Raw genomic sequence first — 20,111 nt, forward strand, 5'->3', positions numbered from 1 at the left:
GACTTCCCCGCCCCTTGCAGCGGGAGCCAATAGAAAGCCCGATGCCCCCCCCCCCCCCCCCCCCCCCCCCCGCTTCTCTAAGCGACTATTTAGAAGTCGACCAGGAAAGCGCTGGGAGAAAGCAAGGGGAGACAGAGCTGACTGCAGCGTCCATCTGAGCTGAGTAAAGCCAGCATTGTGCCTCCTCGGCCGTGGACCATCCGGCACCACGCTTGTTGGGCCAGAACAAGAGTGGGTGAGTCCTGGATCTGTGACCCGCACAAGGCTACCCTCATTCTTGATGGTCGCCGCCATGGCCTGGCTAGGGCTGCTGGGTGCCCTGCTGTGCATGCTGCTGGTCGCCACGTTAGGCACCCGAGACCCTGAGGGCTTTCTGCCCGCTGTGCCCCACAACTGCCCCAGCAAATGTGTCTGTGCTGCTGATCTGCTGATCTGCGCAGGCCTGGGGTTGCAGGACGTGCCAGCCACGTTACCTGCAGCTGCTGCTGAACTCGACCTGAGCCACAACGCACTCCAGCGCCTGCGCCCGGGTTGGCTGGCACCCCTCTCCCGGCTGCGCGCCCTGCGCCTAGGTCACAATGAACTGGATGCTTTGGGTCATGGAGTCTTCAATAATGCCAGCGGCCTAAAACTCCTTGACCTATCATCTAATGCATTGCGGGCACTTGGCCCCCACGACCTTGATGGACTTGAGGCACTGGAGATGCTGTTTCTGTTCAATAACCGCCTGGCACACTTGGATGAGCATGCCTTCCACAGCCTGAGTGCACTCAGCCGCCTCTATCTGGGCTGCAACGAACTCATGACCTTCTCTTTCAACCACTTGCACGGTCTGGGTGCGATCCACCTGCGCACCCTGGACCTCTCCTCCAACCGGCTGGGACATGTTTCTGTCCCTGAGCTGGCCGCACTGCCAGTCTTCCTCAAGAATGGCCTCTACTTGCATAATAATCCGTTGCCCTGCAACTGCCGACTCTACCACCTGCTGCAGCGCTGGCACCAGCGGGGCCTAAGTGCGGTGCGAGACTTTGCGCGTGAATACACGTGCCTGATCTTTAAGGTACCCACATCCCGCGTGCGCTTCTTTGAGCACAGCCGTGTCTTTGAGAACTGCTCAGCTGCTCCAGCTACCAGCCTAGAGCAGCCTGAAGAGCAGCTGCACGCACAGGTGGGTCGGTCCCTGAGGCTTTACTGCAACACCAGCGCCCCAGCTGTGCACATTGCCTGGGTTTCACCTAAGCACGAACTGCTTGTAGCACCAGGATCCCGAGATGGCAGCATTGCAGTGCTGGCGGATGGCAGCTTAGCTATAGGCAAAGTGCAGGAGCAGCATGCTGGTGTCTTCGTGTGCCTGGCCACTGGGCCCCGCCTGCACCACAACCAGACACTTGAGTACAATGTGAGTGTGCACTTCCCACGCCTGGAGCCTGAGGCTTTCAACACAGGCTTCACCACACTACTGGGCTGCGCAGTGGGCCTGGTACTGGTGCTGCTGTACTTGTTTGCACCACCCTGCCACGGTTTCTTCCGCTGCTGCCACCAAGCCTGTCGAAGTCGCCGCTGGCCCCGGGCACCCAGTTCACTCCAGGAGCTGAGTGCACAATCCTCAGTGCTCAGTGCCACACCACCAGATGCTCCCAGCCGCAAGGCCAGTGTCCACAAGCATGTGGTCTTCCTGGAGCCTGGCAGGAGAGGACTCAATGGGCGTGTGCAGCTGGCTGTAGCTGAGGACTTCGATCTGAGCAATACCATGGGCCTACGGTTCATGGCTGGCTCTGAATCTGCTAGCTCCACAGGCTCAGAAGGTCTCATGATGACCTAGGCTGCCCAGTGCCCTCCACTCAGGCCATGACCCTCTTGCTGCTTGCTCTGCTCCCTGCTACCATACAGAGAACTGCCAGGTGTTAGTGGGAAGCATTGTACCTGGTCCACCAGCTTCCTTTGTGGTTCCTACCTGAACCACAATGGCCCTATTCATAGATAGAAGAATCAGGGTCTCTTAATTTCCTCCTGCTCTGCCTAGCACGGGACCCCAAGGCCCCAGCAGAACCTGCTAGTGCCTGCCTTTCCTGGGACCTCCTACTGTCCCAATGTCCCTTTAAGGATGGGGGACCAAGTCCATCTGGAAAAGCTCTTACATTAGAGCCCTAGGAACCCCTTCAGTGGCTGAAGCAGATATGAAGAAGGAGTGATACAGAACAGTCAAAGCACACCACCTTCCCCTTCCCATACCTGGGGCAGGGGTCTCACAGGGGAAATGATGGAGCTCACCTCCAGCCCGTGTTCCTGGAGAAAGGAAGAAACATCCTCCCTCTGATGACACAGCACTCCCCCAACTACCAGCAGCCAACCTTCTGAAAGCTTCACAATTGCATGCACAGTCTGGTGGGCAGGCATTAGGAAGGAGAACCCCTGGGGACCTGGCCGGAGCCCCAGCCACAGTGGCCCTGCTTTCTCCAGCAGTCATTTCAAGGCAAAGTTCATTCCATGGGCTCACAGCACAGCAGTAAAAAGCCTGGCAAGCAAGGCCAAGCTGAGAGGGCCCAGATGGAACTTGATGTCCCTGAGGGCAGGAGCCTTTTAAAGGCTGGCACTGTTCTCAGCCTAATGGTTTGAGGTGGTGCCCTGGCTTCATATGCACCTCACCACTCCCACTGCAGAGAGGCAGGGAAGGGGTTCTGGGAGCCTCTCAGGTGTGGGGGCTGAGCTACGAGTCAGCTGTCTTGGACCCTACTGTTAATGGAATTTTGTAATAAAGGCAATCCATGCTCATTGAGGCCTTCACTGACAGGCAGCATTGTAATGTGCTTGGCTCTTGATCTAGCAGTGTTGCCCTGGCCATCAAAGGATGGTCTGCCCTATACCCCCACTGCTACCTGAGGAATGGCCACAAGCCAGGGCACTTTGTCCTGCTTGGGTCCTTGATTCTTCAACCCAGAGCAGCTGCCACTGTCATCTACTTAAGCAGTTTACATCTCACCACCTTCCCTCTACCTTAAAACCTGATAGTGAGGCCCATTTTTAAGATAAGGAAACTGGGGTATAGGGAGGTCCTGCCCAGCTTCCATGGGAGCCCATAGTCTCCAACACTTACTCTGAGGCTTGACCACGCACCAGGAGCTGTACCAGGATGCCTGTCACTGCCACAAGGATAGGGTAGTGGTCCACACTTTCTAGGCCTAAGGGGAGGGAAAGAAGAAAATGAACCTCCCTCGTGCTCCTGTGGCAGAGGCTCCAGGCCTAGCTGATGCCATCAACCCTTCTCTCTGTCCACTCTACAGAAGGGCCAAGCTGGGTTGAGGGTGCTGAGCCTGGCTGTCATGGTGCAGAATAGAGAATCGGGCATCATGCTCCTGACAGAGGACTCAAGGCCTATTATGTAGGGGTGCAGGGCATCTAGGTTCTTACCAGGTAGTCGTAGGGTGACCACACGGTCAAACAAGTTCCTCTCAGCTGTCACACGGTTCAGCACCTGATTCAGCAGCTGTGGGGGCAGGAGCCTGTTGGTACATGGACAAGCTCACCAGTGGGGTATCCCCAGGATCCTACCCTCCTTGCCCTAGATGGACGCACCTGTGCAAGACGCCGCAATAGCATCTCAGAGGTAGGCCGGGCCCAGTCAAGGAATATCTCAGGCACCAGTGTGATGGTCATTTCTAAGACACGCAGCAGGCTGACTGAGAGGTCAAAGCAGGTGGCACATACCTTGAGCTGTCTGCTGTCCACAAAGTTTCGTTCCAGGCGTTCAGCAGCCTGCTGAATCTGTCCAACCAACAGGTAGGCAAGCAGCAGTCAGAGGCCTGGCTACAACCCAGGTCCACACCTTGGTCCCTTTACCACCCTGGCCCACAGGGCCCCACCATGGCCTACCTCCTGGATCATGCCGATGAACTCAGAGAAAGCCCAGTTGAGTTGGTTGAGGACGCTGTTGAGGAAGCTGGGTGCCACATCAGAACCCTGCCGCAGCAGGTCTGCCATGTGCTGCTGCAGCAGGGTAGAGGGGCAGGGTTCTGCAAGTGGATGGGAAGGCACATTATCAAGGACTTCAGGACAGTATTCCTGCCTGTTTGCCTTTGTCCTCACCCACTGATATAAGAACAGAAAGATGGCTCCTGGGAAACATGCAGGTCAGGGTACAGAACTACCTGAGGATTAGAGCTCAACTGTCCCCTCCCTCTCTAGAGCAAACCAAAAGCTGCAGGTGTGTCCAGCCCCATACCACATCATCCACCCTAGGTCTAGGGCAGTTATACAGCTGCAGCCTGAGCCCAGCAAGTTCTGAGTCACATGCCCATCAGACAGGGCCAGACATACAGCAACTTAGACTTTTCCCCACTAGCATTGAGGCCAGATTCTCCAAGAATCTACTCTGGGCCCTGCTGTCCTCTACTTTCCTCTGCTGCCCTTGGCCTCGCCTTGACATGTGTCTGAGGCGGTGGGTGCCAAGTCTGGGCTGACAGACAGTGGTAACTAGATATCTCAGCTGCAGCTGTCTCAGCATATCTCACCACTCCTCTAGATGCAAATCAATAGTTCCTTCAGCCACAGAACAGATCTGGCCCCCTTGCTATTCTTCACTTGCAGCTCAGTTCTGCCCTAGAGGCAGGTCTGAGATATTTGGCAAGGACTTGCTCTGTGACTTTGCCTAAGGCATTCAGCGTCTCAGAGGTCATTTCTCAAACCAAAGCACAGGCTGCAATGGGAGATAGGCATGGTGAGAACAGTGGGTACAGGCTGGTCAGACTAAGGCCTTGGGCCAGGTCTAATGAAGGTCCTCTAGCTCAAGAGACTGCAGGACACAGGAGAGAGACCACACATAGGCTCTGCCCCCAACCAAACGCCTCTTACTCCAGGAAGCCCCATGATCATCCCTTGGGGCTCTGGCCAATCTCCAGCCTATGCATATCTTGCCTCAGGGATGCAAGGCCTAAACTAAGCCCTTTGTCTGGCACCAGCAGATACCAAAGAAGGAGCAGAAACACACAGTGCTGTGACAAGCCTGGAGATCAAGGAGCTGGCATAGAGGGTAAGGGGCAGAGTGTCTACCCCAGCAGCCTGGGTAAAAATGGCACCTTTTCACTGTGACCCTTGCAAAGCAACAGGCCCAAAGGGTACAAATGGAACCGTGGAGTGAGAGGGAGTAGTCCCAGAGCATCCTTAAGCTGGGAAGAAGCAGGAAAAATGCACGCCCCAAGGGACAAATGGAGTTTGGAGCCAACCAAAAGAGGGGCTGGTAGGAGCAGAAGAGTCTGAAAGAATCCAAGAGCAATGGGCAATCCAAGCTTTTTTGCTCAGGAGGCTGCCAGGCAGAATATGCCCAACCTGGATACTTACTCTGGAGGCTGGGCAAATTGGCATCCTCTGGCTTGGTTTTCAGCAGGTGTGGCAGCCGTGTATAGCGGTACCCGAACCCACAGCCCTGGGGGTGGGGCCAGCTGAGGTCAGTGGGAAAGAGCTACCTTCCCCGCAAAGGCAGCCTCAGCAGCCCCCCTAAGGTCATGCTTACCCTCCAGAGCCGCACTAGGATCCAGTTGGTCTGGGCCCAGGGCCGCTGCTCATAGGGTGCCAAGAGATTCCTCACCATGGCGATACGCCTGTAAGGGTGAGGGGTGGCAGACTCATGGTGAGACGGGGCAAAGTGCTGTGCAGGACAGGGTGTGATTCCCCAACCCCCTACTCACTGATCCTCAGGGATTCTTTCCACAGCCCGCAGAGAGTGTGGGTAGCACACGTAGCTGGCCAGGGCCTGCATCAGTGAGTCTCGAATGTCTGCCACGACAGGCCATGCCTTAGCAGGTGCCCAGCATAAGCCCTATCCCCATGCCACAATATACACAGAAAACAGCCCACCAGAGGTGCCATCCCATCCCCACCTCCCTGGGCCCTCTGCAGGGCACCTCACCAGTGCCTACTATGCGTGTGTCAGCAAAGTGTTTGGCAAGGATGGCAGCCAGGCGAGTCAGGGTCTCTTCATAGCCTGCAAGGGTGGGCAGAGAAAACCACTGGCTGGGAGCAGGGGCTCCAGGGACAGACATGTCCCTTGACAGAGTGGGTGGGCTTGGGTAGTAGGCTCCAGAGCTAGCTCCAAAAGCCAATCTGGACCTGGGTTGGCACCTGGGAACATTGGGTAGAGCACTCAAACTAGTAGTTGGGGAAGGTAAGGCACAGACTCACTGTGGGGGGAGGGCCTAATCTGGACTCAAACTCATCTTAACACACACATTTGTTGACTCAGCAATCAAAGTCACTGGACACTCACAATTGTGTCTTTGAAGACAAAGCCTGCACCAAGGCCTGGGCAGGGCAGGGTTGGGGCCTGGCAGCTCATACAGCCTGATCCAGAAACCAAATGCCAGGCCTAGCCTAGAATCAGTGTCTTGGAGAAGCACAGGATCCTCAGTGGCTATAGCAGGGCCCCATCTCCTCCTATAATTTACGAAGATAAATAGTCTGCCCTTGACCCACTGCTACATACTGTGACTAGTGTCAGGGTGCTTGGGTGAGGGGCCACAAGGCTGCTCACTAGCATCAGGAAGAAGAAACCAGGGGTCCCACTGCACCATCTATTTTCCCTCCAGTAGCAGGGAGAAGCAGGTTCCAAGGCAGAGTGTAAATGTGAACTTGATACAGGGAGGACCATAGGATAGAACCAGCCTTCCCTCTGTCCTGTGGATGTATGCTGCAAGGCCACATATGGCTCAGATCAGGGCTCCTGAGAGTCACACTAAAGGCCCCTTTCTATCCCCTCCAAGCCTGAATGGTCCCATCACCTGGGAGCTCCTCCATGCTGTGCACAGGACCAAAATAATTCTTGAGAGCACTGTAGCTGTTGATGGCCACACTCAGGTAGAACTCAGGCATGAAGGCAAAGAGAGAACCTGTGCGATCACCATGCTCAATGGTCCGTAGGCAGACGCGCAGTAGCCAGTAAATGTCTAGCATTTTCTCCTGTAGGAGGCACACAGGGTGTTAGGTTTTTACTGGAAGGGTCCTGGATACATTATCTGGTCTGGGAATTGGTAATTCCTCGCTAGGACAATGACATCAGAACTGAGAGCTGGACTGCAGAAATGTGAGCAGCGGCTCAAGCAGGGGTGATTAAGTCCTCAGTAGGCAAGAAGAAAGCATCCAAACTGAAGAGTGCAGCACTATGACCCTGATAGGAATTCTGGTTTGCTAGAGGATGATATGACCAAGTCTGAGTTGAAGCACTGCCCAGTGCACAAAGGGGCTGCAGGGACAAGTGGGGACAGCTTAATGAGGATACCAGTCTCACCCAGGTCCAAAATGGTAGAGAAAATGACTGCATGACAAGGGGAATGCACTAATAAAATACGGAAGCAAAGGACATGTCACACCAAGAATGGGACCCACACATCTGGTGTAGAGCCTCCATGGAGGTCAAAAGTACTAGAGGAGAAGCAGGTCTGGTGCAAAGCACAAGGGAGTGTGGTTTAGGAGAAAAGGAGCATGAGGCACCTGGTGGTGTCCCAAAAGAAATTATGTAAAGAGGCAAGTAAATTTTGGTCTGGAGATCAAAGGAGAAAAAGTGGGGAGCAACATAACTGCTAGTGGAAGAGTGGCCACAGAAAAGAGATGAAACCTGCTGAGGGCACTGTTCCCCACAATGTGGCTCCCATAAGTCTGTGTTAGGATCATAGGAAGGGACATAGGCCAGAATGAGGCCCCCAGCCCTAGCTCAGACCATAGCAAATACACCTCTTAGAGCGGAACTACAGTATCTTCACTTGATACCAGCTCTCTGAGGTGCTCCAAAACCCAACAACCCAAGGAGATAAAATCAAGGAGTCAGAGGTATGCATCTGGGCCCACTCAGGGCAGTAGGCATCCTGCTACCACAGATGGCCAGAGAAGATGGAATCTGAGGTGAGGATGACAATGGCAATAACATACCTAAGGGTCTAATCAATGGAGAAAGAAATTGCCAGCAAGGTTGGGGGAGAACTTGGCAGGACTATATCAGAGGAGTCAAAGAGCCTCTGCTGGGCCAAGAGGTGGGGGAAGATAAGGTGACTAAGACAGAGAAAGAAGAGAGGGGATTGAAGGTAGATACAGGGCCAAGGAAAAGAATTCACACACTTTCCTTTAATAATGAAAGGAACTTTTCAAAATTACAGATGAGTGAGTCTAAAGATGCAAAGGTAAAGAAGGCAGCTCAACATAATAAAGACTCTGTATGAAAAGCCTACATCTGCCAGCACACTCAATAGTGAGCCTGGCATCAATCCCTCTCTAAGACCAAGAAAAAGACAGGGTTGCCACTTTTGTCACTTCTATTCAACAAAGTACTGTAATCTTAGCCAGAATAAATTAGGCAAGAAAAGAAATAAAAGGCATACAAATTGGAAAGAAAGTGGTAAAATTATTTTACATGTATAAAATCCTAATGATTTTACACATACACATACCTGATAGAATTAATAAACAAGAGTCATGTGCGGTGGTGTACATCTGTAATCTGAGTGGCTCGGGAGGCTGAGTCAGGAGGATTGTGAGTTCAAAGCCAGCCTCAGCAACAGCGAGGCACTTAGCAACTCAGTGAGACCCTGTCTCTAAATAAAAATATGAGAAAAGGGCTGGGAGTGTGGCTCAGTGGTTGAGTATCCCTGAATTAAACCCTGGTACCAAAAAAAAAAAAAGAATTAATAAAACAAATTCTGAAAAGTTGCAGGATGCAAAATCAACACACAAAAAAATCAACTGTTTCCTTATTAACAATGAACAAAGGAAACCAAGAAAACAATTCCATTTATAAAAACAGGAATAAACAACTTGAAGAAGGCAAAAGACTTGAAGTTCTACGAAAACTATAAAATGTTGCTGCTGAAAGAAATTAAAGATTCTGCCAGGTGTGGTGGCACACATCTGTAATCCCAGCAACGAGGCTGAGGTGGGAAGATCACAAGGTGGAGGCCATCCTGGGCAACTTAGTGAGACCCTGTCCCTAAATAAAATACAAAACAGGGGATGTGGCTCAGTGGTTAAGCACCTTGGATTCAATCCCTGATACCACCAACAACAAAAAAAATTCCAAATAAGTGGAAAAACATCCTGTGTTCATGAACTATTAGCTTAATATGTTAAGATGTCAACACTGCCCAAAGGAATCTACCAATTCAATGCAATTCCTATTAAAATCTCTACTATTATTTTTTTTAGAAATAGAAATTCATATGGAATTTCAAGGACCTTAAGTAGCCAAAATACTCAAGAAAAAGAACAAAGTTGTGGAGGTCTCATACTTTCTGATTTCAAAATGTATGGCAAAGCCATGGTTATCAAACCAGTGTGGTGCTGGCATAGACCAATGGAATGGAACAGGGAGTCCATAAATAAACCCTCAACTGATTTTTAACAAGAGTGCCAAGACCATTTAATGGAAAAAGGCCAGTCTTTTCAATCAATGGCACTAGGAATACTGGATAGTCACATGCAAAAGAATAAAACTGAACACTTATTTTATACCATAAAATTAACCCAAATGGATAAAAAATGTAAACATAAGACTCAAACCCACAAAACTCTTAAAAGAAAACACAGAGAAAAAGCTTCATGGTATTGTATTTGGCAAAGATTTCTTGGATATGATACCAAAGGCACGGGCAACAAACAGAAAAAAAATAGATAAACTGGATTATATAAAAATTAAACATCTGTATCAAAAGATACAATCAATAGAGTGAAAAGGCAACCAGCAGAATGGGAAGAAATACTTGTGAACTATATATCTGGTAAGGGGTCAATAACAAGAACATAGAGAGTCAGGCATAGTGGAACATACCTATGACTTGAAGGCTGGGGCAGGAGGATCACAGGTTCGAGACCAACCTCAGCAACTTAGCGAGGCCCTACTGCACTTAGCAAGACCTTGTCTCAAAATAAAACATAGGGGGAAAAAAAAGGGCTGAGGATGTGGCTCAGTGATTAAGCAAACCTGGGTTCAATCTCCAATACAAAAACAAAACAAAAAAAATAAAGATAAAAGAATATACAGAAAGTCTACAACTCAACAATAACAAAAATTCAAAAATGAGCAAAGGGACTAGGGATGTGGCTCAAGTGGTAGCATGCTCACCTAGCATGCATGAGGCACTGGGTTCGATTCTCAACACCACATAAAAATAAAGACATTATGTTCACCTAAAACTAACTAACTAAATAAATAAATAATTTTTAAAAAATGAGCAAAGGACAAGAACAGATAAATCTCCTTGGAAGATAATGTAGATGTGCATTATGCACATGAAAAAGTATTCATCATCACCAGTTATTAGAGAGATGCAAATCCAAACTAGAATGAGTTACTACCTCACACTCATTAGTAGAGCTACCATGAAAAAAAAGTGTTCGCGGGCAAGAGGCAAAATTGGAACCCTTGTGTACTTTCAGTGGGGATGTAAAATGGCGCAGCTTCTATGGAAAATAGCATGACAGCTCCTCATAAAAATAAAAATAGACTTACCGTATAACCCAACAATTCTATTTCTGGGTATATACCCAAGATAACTGGAAACAGGTTTTTGAAGGGGTATTTGTATACCAATTTTCACAGCAGCATTATTCATAATAGCTAAACTGTGGAAGCAACCTAAGAGTCTATGATTAAATATGAATGGATAAACAAAATGTGATATATACATAGAATGGAATACCATTCTGTCTTAAAAAAGGAAGGAAATTCTAACACCAGCTACAATATGAATGAACCTTGAGGACATTAGGCTAAGTAAAATAAGCCAGCTGTAAAAAGACAAATACTGTATGATTCTACTCCTATGTGATACTTAAGAGTAATCAAATTCAGAGATAAAAAGTAGAATGGTGATTGCTAGGGCTGAGAGGAAAGATGTATGGGGAGTTATTATTTAATAGGTGTGTCAGTTTTGCAAGATGAAAAGAGTACTGGAGATTGGTACAACAATGTGAGTATACTTAACAATTAAAAATAAATTAAGGGGTGGGGTTGTAGCTCAGCAGTAAAGCGCTCGCCTAGCACATGTGAGGCCCTGGGTTTGATCCTCAGCACCACATAAACATAAATAAATAAAATAAAGGTATTGTGTCCAACTACAAGTAAAAACTAAATATTAAAAAAAAATAACTTAAGATGTGGGCTGATGGGGCTGGGGATGTGGCTCAAGCGGTAGCACGCTCGCCTGACACAAGTTGGGTTCGATCCTCAACACCACATAAAAATAAAAAATAAAGATATTATGTCCACCTAAAACTAAAAAATAAATATAAAAAAAAAAAGATGTGGGCTGAGGTGTAGCTCAGTAGTAGAGAGCTTGCCCAGCAGTAGCAAGGCCCCAGGTTCCACCCCCAGCACTGAAAAGGAAAAAAGATTATAAATTTTATAAATTTTTTTCAGGTGGGGTCTCACTACATTTCTCAGGCTGGTCTCTAACTTGTGGACTCAAGCAATCTACCTATCCAGAAGGTTAGGTGGGACTACAGGTATGTACCACTGTGCCCAGCTAAAGATAAGTTTTATGTCATGTATATTTTATTACAGTTATAAAAACAATGTTGGTGGAGAGGGAAGAAAGAAAGTTTCCTGAGGGGCTAGGGTTGTGGCTCAGTTGTAGACTGATTGCCTTGCACACATGAAGCCCTAGGTTCGATCCTCAGCACCACATAGAAATAAATAAATAAATTAAAATATTGTGTCCATCTACAACTAAAAAAAAAAGAAAAAGAAAGAAAGTGTCCTGAGAAGACAGTGTGGGAGGGGATGGCCATATTGCCTAGGGAAGTAGGCAGGTATGAAATCCTAGTGGTGGGGAAAAAAAGGAAGTTTCCCTGACCTGATCACCTTCATGGCGCTGAAGGCAAAAGTTACCTTCCGCAATAAGAGGAAGGAACAAGAGGTGGAAGTGGTTTAGATTTGGGGAAGATGCCACTAGGAAAAATACCAAAGCACAGATGGCACAGTGGAGATGGGGACACCAGAAGCCTTGATTGCCTAGTTCTTGAGCAGGGTCACACCTAGGGGACAGCCCGGCATGTGGACACATGTGCACACACATATCCTACTGGTGGGAGGGAAAGTACAGATGTGAGAAGAAACAAATGGGAAGGATTGGGATTGGGGCTGGAGTCAAACTTCAGTCCCAGTAGGAGTGCAGAGTCCCTTTAAGTAACCCACCAGGTCCAGTATCTGGAAGAGCAGAGGCTCATCTTTCTGATTAGTTGCTGTGTGTACTCATCATCAAAGATGGCATCTGGCATACTCTAGCATTTGGATTTATGTTATCAAATGAATGAGCAAGTGAAGGAAAATGAGCAGGTCAGCAGCCTTGTGGATAACAAATGAAGAAGGGAAGGCTCAGGGAGGGCCACAGAACCCTAATGTGATAGGAGAGAAGGCGTTGTCCAGGACAGAGGAAGGACAAGGAAAAAAGAAAGGCATGTAGAGACAGAACTTGTCTCCCAAAAGGATTCATGAACATTTGGGGGGTCAGAAATGGTCCCTCGGGGCATGAGAGGCACAGGGGAAATGGCATGGGGTGGGAGGAGGGATTCTAAAGGGACTCATGTGTCCCAGGGCCCAAAAAGGCAGAGAGCATGAAGGGTCTGGCATAACCTTGCCCAACCCATGGCCAGATAGTGAAGTTGGGAAAAAGTCAGTTGCTAGCTAAGGCCATGCCTACTCACCTGGGAATAGACGGTAGCATGGACCCAAGCAAGACGGCGGCTCAGGTGGTCCAGCTTTTCTGAGAAAACTTTCTGGCTCTTGGTCAACTCTGCAAGGATATCCTTCCTCTGACACCCAGGAAGAAAGGAAGACCATCAGGATATAGCCTCCTAGTGCCAGGAGTAGGTAAGGGGTTGGATTTCAATTTCAAAACTCTCCTCTGCCACTGACTGGCTGGTGACCCTAAGCAAGTCCAGAACAAGGCCATGGTTGTCCCCTCAGGATGTGGAATTGAGGCCCAGCTGGGGGTCTGTAAGGCCCTGGTTGGAACACCGCAGGGACTCAATGCCAAAACTGCAGCTTAAGCAGCTGATCAGGCCCAGGGCTCTATTAACAGTGAGGGTAGGGAGGTCTGCCAGGAAAGCCCAACCCAGGCTAGGCAAGCAGAGGGATTCTGAGTCGGGGAAGCCAGGCCTGCTTCCTGCTGACTCTGCAAGTGGCCAAGGAAGCACTCAGGGTAGATCCATAATTGATGAGGAGCATAGTGAATGTCAGCACTTAATGGATGGTGGGGGGGGGGGGGCGAAGGGGTGGAGCAGGGGCACCTTGGCACCAGGCTGCAGCTGGTTGATAGGGCTCAGGTTGTGGCCATCCCTGCTGCCAGTCTCTCTCATTGCCTTGGTATGGTCAGGGCAGGGGTGGAATAAAAACTGAAGGGGCAGCCCCAGAACCAAATTTTCTCTGTGGGCTGCCCTGGGAACCCCAAGTAAGCAAGCTGCCCATGTGCAACTACCTGCCATCCCAAGACCTGCCTGCCTGCCTAGGTCTTACCCGCCTAGGGCACCGGCGAAGCTTGTCCTCCGTGTCCCTCAGAGCCATCGCATATTCATTGACATCATCAGATACACCAACCATCTAGAACATTGGACATGTCCAGGATGACTCTTGGGTACCTTAGTAAGGCTTATTCAGACTCAGCTTAGACTCCAGTACAATCAACTTCCCAACCTTAGGCCTGGGTCAGTCTCCCACAAAAGGAAACTAAGTCAGCCTTAAGCAGCAGAGGCAAGGCATAAATCAGTCTTGCTGTGCCATGTGCTCACGTGCACAGTCTTGCAATAGGCACCCCTGCTGGCACATGGACATATGTGCACATACATATCCGACCACGCCATGCAGAATACCCTGCACCCAACAAGCATAGACCAACAGTGCAAGACCTTGCCTAGCTGCTGGTGGACGCTGAGATTATACATCATGACGGCACCATCTAGAACTTCCAGCAGTGAGTTCTCGGTGAGGGGCTGCTCAGGTTCCTCAGGGGGCCGTCCTAGCAGCAGGCCCTCATTCCAGTGGCTGCCCTCAACTAGGGAGTCAGGGGAGGGAAGAGTCAGGACAGGGGCATCCTGGTTTTCTCCTAAGCCTGTGCAGCCTGGATGGGCCTCACAGCAGGAGAGATGATCCTCTCTCCCCTTTCCTTACCCAAGGAGGGACCCGCAGGGGTAACAATATAAAAGGGAAATGAGGTTCAGGGCAAGGCCCCACAGTGGCAGGACCTATTTCTGTAGCATTGATTTCTTGCCTTCAGACTGTTCTTCCTGTGCCCTTAGGATGCTGCCAGACTACAGGGCAGAGTGGGGGATGGGGATATATTTTGGCTTTGCCCAAGGTGGGGAGTTGTACACAACAGAAAGATCCCTCAGGCCCCACGCAACACCTACTGTCCTCACGGGTCCTCTGCTCCACACTCAGCGTGCGGACCTTCACTTTCTCCAAGGTGCTCAGAGGCCGCCGTGGGGTCATGAGGCTCACAGCTGCTGTGCTGAGGAAGCGGTTGGCTCGGCCCAGGGTTGGAGAACTGAGCCAGCCGGGCCGGGGCAAGGGCAGGGCTCCCCCCATGGCCAGGGCCTGCATGGGGCGCTGTGGTAGAGAGAGGAGGCCAGAGGCTACTCAGCCCCCCCGGACCAAGGCCCACTTACAGCTTCCTTGATTCTTGGGGGTAGTGAATGGGAATGAAAAGTTCATGCCTCCACCCACAGCAACAGAACCTGCCTGGTAAGAAGACCCTTTCCTACATGGCAGAGAAGCAGCCTGGTATGACATCCCCACATAGATGATAAAGCAAAAGCCCCCTACTGCCACACCTGGGTCCCAGCTGGGGTTGCCTCATCATCCTCGTCCAGGTCATCCATAGTGGCTGCCTGGAGTTCCAGTGGGTCAATCACAATGTTGGCTTTGGAAGCAAGGTCATCTGGAAGGAATGTTAGGACAGGAGGGTTCTCAGGCCAGGGGTAAGATGAGGGGCCACGGGCAGAACAGTCCAGGATAGTGAAAACACTGGCAAGCTGGGAAGGAGGCTTTGCAGGGTCCTATTATGCCTGCCCTTTGCCAAGAGAAACCCAGGCTTCTCTGCACCCCAAGGGCTCCTCATCTCACAGTAATCAGTGGCAGGAGGCACTCTCCATCACACCCTCCTGTTGGTTCCCATGTGTTTCCTGTGATATCATGCTCTCCAGGGCCTCTCCTACACTGATTGTCCCATAAACAAAAGTAGGTCTCGCTGGATGTGGTGGTGCAATCCTGTAATCTCAGTGGCTTAGGAGGCTGAGGCAGGAGGATCTTGAGTTCAAAGCCAGTCTCAGCATCTCAGCAAAGCCCTAAGCAACTCAGTGAGACCCTGTCTCTAAATAAAATATAAAAAGGACTGGGGATGTGGCTCAGTGGTTAAGCACACTGGGTTCAGTACCAAAAAAAAAAAAAAAAAAAAGTAGGTCCCAGGCTGCTTATGCCTCTGCCCTACTTTGCACACTTCCCAGGGTGCCAAGCCTCATCCCAGGCTCCTCCTCATCTCTATGCCAACAGCTAACAGAACCAACCCATGCCTTGCTCCTTGAGCATCTCTAACACAAAACTTGTCATCCTGCAGTCCTTTTCCATGATAGTTCCCTAGTGACCCAAACTCTGGCAGGACTGGGATCACCATTTACTTTTTCCTTTCACTTATGCCTTTCTCCTCTTCCTCCACTGTCTGGACAATTGACCTCCCTGACATCTTTCTCAATTCCCACACTCTATCCTCCATACCATGGCAGGCAGAGGGAGATTCTTATAACAAAGCCCCCAATCTTACTCCCTGCCTTGTCCAGGCCTTCCAAAGCTGCCCCTGGAATGGGTCCACACCTGCTTTGCACCCAAGGCCCTCACATTTGTCTCATTTCCCACCATTCCCTACTTACATTTTACTCCCCAGCACACCAGCTGCTTTTTGTTTCCTGGCTACACTGAGCTGTTTCTAACTCTTTGCCCTGTATACCCTACACCTCAGCCCTCAGCACTGGAGCAATCTGTGCCCATCCCTGAAGGCAGCTCAGGTAGCACCTGAACAGCCCTACCTTGCCAAAATCCCATGGTCCCATCAGTACACCTCTCCTCTGCTTCGTTAGTGCACTGCCAACCTTCCAGTGGAGTGGGTACCAGACCCAAGATCAGGGGCATGACAGATCAGCAGCTCCCTGAGTGTGTGGAGAGACTCAGGCGCCCTCTGGTGGGAATAGGGGAGGTCAGCACCCACAGCAGAGCCCTACCAGGCTAGGTGGGATTGTTCACTGCCCAAGAAACTGCACGTACCTTTGAGGGTCTTTCGAAGATGTGACAGGAGGCCCCCAAGGCGTTGCAGGTCAAAGTAGTCCACCTTGCCATTATAGAAGATCTGGGGTGGGATGTAAGCTTCTACAAGGAATTGGGGAGGCCGGGACAACAATCAGGGCTTAGTAGGATGACACTCCCTTCTACTCTGGTCTAGCATAGCCAGCCACTCAGAATCAGAGAGGATCCCACCCCAAACTTATGAGATATCCCCAACTCAGGGTGGGTAAATTTTCCACTTTCCCCTGGAGAAACTACAACCCAAACACAGGGTCCCCCTGAACCCACTAAAGGTATCCCTATAAAGGACTACAAGGCTAGTACTGAGACCTAGCAGGAGTCTATAGGGATAGTAAGAAAAACATGGGCTCAATGGTCCTGAAACACAGAGCCCTTGAAGCCCCAAGTGGAGAAGCCTTAGGTAGGGAAGGAATCAAATGGGCAGGAAGCTGGGGCAACTCCCACCAGCCTCCTACATCCAGTTCAGCATTTCACATTAACACGACTATTAACTATTTCCAGTATTTCTGACCTGGGGCCAGGTTTTACTTACCCTCACTGAAGGAAGCACGGGGGTTGGAGGCCTTGTATTCATCCCAATAGTAGCGGAGGGCAGAGATGAGCCGGTGCAAAAAGCAGACCATGTATTCAGGGGGGCAGAGCATAGGCATGTTCTGTCAGCAGAGGACCCAAAACATTAGTGCTAGCCCACAGCCCATCCCATTTCTTGTCCAAGGACCTGCTCAGGATCCCAGGAGGGAAAGGTGGCAGAGAACAGAGCAGGGCAAGGCAGAGATACAGCAGGCTGAGGGGTGCCAGAAGTCCAGGGTGCAGCCCCTACAACATAACCAGCCAGCAGTCCACTGAGGGCTGCCCTGGAGGACACCTACCCCACGGCCACTGGCATTCTCCTGCAGAAACTTTCGGAACTTGGTCAGGAAGATGTATCTAGAAGCTTCACCCTTTAAGGAAAGGGGGAAAAGGCTAAATTAAGCTGAGAATGCTGGCCCAGACTGAAAGAGCTCAATGCTGTAACTTCCCATGAGCCAGCCCCTGTCATCTGGTTTGGGTCCCAATAAAGTACCCCTCCCCATCAGAGACCCACACAGGAGTCTTGGAGTCACTCACCCCATTGTCATCTTTATTGTCCAATAGCAGCTTCAGGATCTGGACCTGTAGTTCTTCCACCACTGGGAATGCAGTGGGAACACAGTCCTCAGGCTCCCAGGGATGGAAGAGGGATACGTTTGGGTCAGGCCTCCTCCACCACCAGGGTCCTCCCAGTCCAACCCAGGCATGGGGTCACTGCCGAGTACTCCCAAACACATACACACAAATTCCCCACCCCCTACCCAGTGGCTGAAGCAGGGTGCAGACCTTCAATGCGTTTCTTCAGCCTTTGGCAGCCCCGCTCGTAGGCTCGCCGCCGTAGCCGCTCCTCAGCAGTTTCTTCATTTACTTCCTTACTCTCTCTGCCCTAGGCAGGGGCAGAGGATGGAAGACAGGGTTTACCGGGGATCTTACTCAGTCTTACTTCAGACAAAAGAGCTCCATCCTCATTCCCCAGGACTCTAGGGACCAGGGCTGGGCAAAAGGCATCATGTGCTAACTGCCAGGCGGTTCTGGTAACCTGGGCCAGCCCTCACCATGACCAATGCCCACCCTACTTGGGGTCTGCCCACCTCCCTGCTGGAGCGGTGGGGCCACCAGGTGGTAGGAATGAGCTCCTGCAGGCCAGCTTCCTCTACACGCAGGGGACTCTTGATATAAAAGAAGACAACAGACCGGAGCACGTCGAAGCTAGTGGTGGTCAAGGAAGGGTGCAGCTCACGAAAGGAAACCCTGCAGACCCTCATGAGCCTTCTCTGGGAAGCCTACCCTGATGTGTTCACTACCAAGGGTGCCATTGTTGCTATGTGCTTATCTCCCCAGATCATAAGCTTTAAGAAAGACCTATGGCTGTCAAGCCTGCATGATATCCAGCAGGTGCACAGAAATAGACAATTGTGGATGGCTTGTCACAGGAATAGACAACTGTGGGATGGACTAGAGAGAGAGGTCCTGGGAACCTCTTTGAAGTCCCCAACTCTGGACCCTGTGTTTCCCAGCTTTGTTTCAGCCTTCTGGAGGCTGGAAGACCCAAACTAAGAAAATGGCCAGAAGCTTAGGCTTCCTGGTCAGGGACCCAGAGCTAGGCTCTCCTTTTTACTCAGAGTCTCTGCCTCCTTAGAGCAAAGGAACTTAGACACAAAATGCAGAGCTATAGCTAAAGAGGACAGACCCTGGGGCCTCTCCCATACCTCCACATAGCTGTAGAGTCTACGGTAACCTGGAAAGCCCTGCTCAAGCGAGGCAGGCCTCAGCAGTCCTCCACTCTATCTTTCCTGCTCTGCACAGAAGGTCCAGGGCCAGGGACTCAGTTCTAGTCCTGAGCCTCTCTGGGGGCCCCTGGATATAGGGACATTGCCCTTTCTGGCCTCTGCTTATCCCAGAGCATTCTATATGGCTGGCCTGCCTGGCAGCAAGGGGAGGATACAGAACGTTGCTAAGCAGAAATTTGCGGGACTTCTGGTGCCTCAGAATGGAGATAGTGAGTTGCAGGTAGTGGATCTGTGGAGAAGGAATTCTCAGTATAGGCAAGTGAGGTACTGGGGCTCAGGGCAGGGACAGGCACTCCCACCTGCAGGCCCAGATCTGGAACGATGGGCGAGAACCGGTACAGCCGCAGCAGAGACATCATCAACTGCTTAAGGCAATCCTGTACCTCGTAGTCCTGGGGAGAGAGGCTAGGGCAGCCATCTGGGAGCCTTTTCCAAGACCGCTTCCCATACCTCCCACCCCAGTGGAGCCCAACAGCCTGGCCTGAACCTAAGGTCAGGAATCTCACCTCCATGAAGAGCCACAAGAGGTCTAGAACCTGGTGCACCAGGGACTGTGCCTGTGCAGGTGTGCCCTTCTCCATGATGCCCAACAGGAAGCTCATGAGCACAGCCTCTACCAGATACACCTTGCGCTGTGTGAAAGGCAGGCATTGGTGAAGTGGCAGCCCTCAGTTCAGCTCAGGTATCCCCTGCCTGGCATATGGCCAAGGCTACACTGAAGGGTCAGGCCTCAGGCAATCTTGGGCCCCTCATGCAACCCTAAGACACAGAAGTGCCTTTCTGGGGTCTGAATTAGAGACAAGAACCACTTCCTCACAACCCTTCTATGGCTTTGCACATGCAGTTTCCTTAGCCTACAACATCACTACCCTTCAATATTCTTCCCATAACATCCCCTGATGCACTCAGCTGGAAGTGTCCCCTCCTCCCCAAGTTCTGTACTTGAAGTCTGAAGGCTCTGGTTGTGTGGGGGACTTGCTACGTGATGCTACTGGACCTCCTACACCTGAGCACTGCAGGTCCTGGCACAGGTTTCTATCATGGGCACAACTAGTATGGCCTACTTCTTTCCTCCCTGTTGTTCTCTTACCAGGAGTGGTGCAAAATGCTGAAAGATGTGGGCCAGTGTGAGGAGAATGGTGGGCTGTCCTTGCAACTGCCACTCAGAGCTTTCCTTCTCCACTAGTCGACCTTCCTGTGGTGCGGGGAGAGGAAAATTAGGCCATATGGGGAGGAGGATTGGGAAAGAACCCCAGCTAGCCTGCCCAGACCCTGGCTCACCACGGGATCCAGCTCCACACTAAGCACTGCCCGGAAGCAGCCCAGCAACCTCTGTGCCCTCACCAGGTCAGCACATGGTGGGTCCTGCAGGGGCCGGAAGCCGGCGACTGGGTAGGTGCCACAGAGTTAAGCCAGAAATGCCTGAC

General features: G+C 50.9%; 2 protein-coding genes across 3 annotated transcripts in view; one reads left to right on the forward strand and one right to left on the reverse strand.

Moving 5' to 3' along the window:
• Rnf123 (ring finger protein 123) overlaps nucleotides 1–20,111 on the reverse strand; it is a 28,774-nt gene that overhangs the window by 1,338 nt on the left and 7,325 nt on the right. For both annotated transcript variants that reach the window (XM_076867119.2, XM_076867118.2), the window contains 25 exons: nucleotides 19,966–20,080; nucleotides 19,775–19,879; nucleotides 19,191–19,316; nucleotides 18,984–19,076; nucleotides 18,840–18,913; nucleotides 17,986–18,103; nucleotides 17,681–17,780; nucleotides 17,432–17,493; nucleotides 17,194–17,265; nucleotides 16,857–16,977; nucleotides 16,286–16,387; nucleotides 14,803–14,909; nucleotides 14,380–14,578; nucleotides 13,879–14,024; nucleotides 13,490–13,573; nucleotides 12,679–12,786; nucleotides 6,771–6,948; nucleotides 5,903–5,977; nucleotides 5,682–5,769; nucleotides 5,507–5,594; nucleotides 5,335–5,419; nucleotides 3,871–4,010; nucleotides 3,574–3,762; nucleotides 3,409–3,484; nucleotides 3,095–3,179 (listed from right to left, as the gene is read on the reverse strand). In XM_076867119.2, the coding sequence (XP_076723234.2) occupies nucleotides 3,095–3,179; nucleotides 3,409–3,484; nucleotides 3,574–3,762; nucleotides 3,871–4,010; nucleotides 5,335–5,419; nucleotides 5,507–5,594; nucleotides 5,682–5,769; nucleotides 5,903–5,977; nucleotides 6,771–6,948; nucleotides 12,679–12,786; nucleotides 13,490–13,573; nucleotides 13,879–14,024; nucleotides 14,380–14,578; nucleotides 14,803–14,909; nucleotides 16,286–16,387; nucleotides 16,857–16,977; nucleotides 17,194–17,265; nucleotides 17,432–17,493; nucleotides 17,681–17,780; nucleotides 17,986–18,103; nucleotides 18,840–18,913; nucleotides 18,984–19,076; nucleotides 19,191–19,316; nucleotides 19,775–19,879; nucleotides 19,966–20,080 (2,736 nt within the window). The remainder of the gene's footprint in view (nucleotides 1–3,094; nucleotides 3,180–3,408; nucleotides 3,485–3,573; nucleotides 3,763–3,870; nucleotides 4,011–5,334; nucleotides 5,420–5,506; nucleotides 5,595–5,681; nucleotides 5,770–5,902; nucleotides 5,978–6,770; nucleotides 6,949–12,678; nucleotides 12,787–13,489; nucleotides 13,574–13,878; nucleotides 14,025–14,379; nucleotides 14,579–14,802; nucleotides 14,910–16,285; nucleotides 16,388–16,856; nucleotides 16,978–17,193; nucleotides 17,266–17,431; nucleotides 17,494–17,680; nucleotides 17,781–17,985; nucleotides 18,104–18,839; nucleotides 18,914–18,983; nucleotides 19,077–19,190; nucleotides 19,317–19,774; nucleotides 19,880–19,965; nucleotides 20,081–20,111) is intronic.
• Nucleotides 105–2,875, forward strand: Amigo3 (adhesion molecule with Ig like domain 3). Its single transcript, XM_076867121.2, has one exon. It carries the CDS (start codon nucleotides 281–283, stop codon nucleotides 1,820–1,822), a length of 1,542 nt encoding a protein of 513 aa, XP_076723236.1. The 5' UTR covers nucleotides 105–280; the 3' UTR covers nucleotides 1,823–2,875.

Source organism: Callospermophilus lateralis, chromosome 10 (assembly GCF_048772815.1).
Source record: "Callospermophilus lateralis isolate mCalLat2 chromosome 10, mCalLat2.hap1, whole genome shotgun sequence".
In the NCBI taxonomy this organism is placed as follows: Eukaryota; Metazoa; Chordata; class Mammalia; order Rodentia; family Sciuridae; genus Callospermophilus; species Callospermophilus lateralis.

Bases quoted from the DNA above. Each gene is read 5' to 3' on its own strand.
- Amigo3 (XM_076867121.2), top strand. From the start codon at position 281: ATGGTCGCCGCCATGGCCTGGCTAGGGCTGCTGGGTGCCCTGCTGTGC.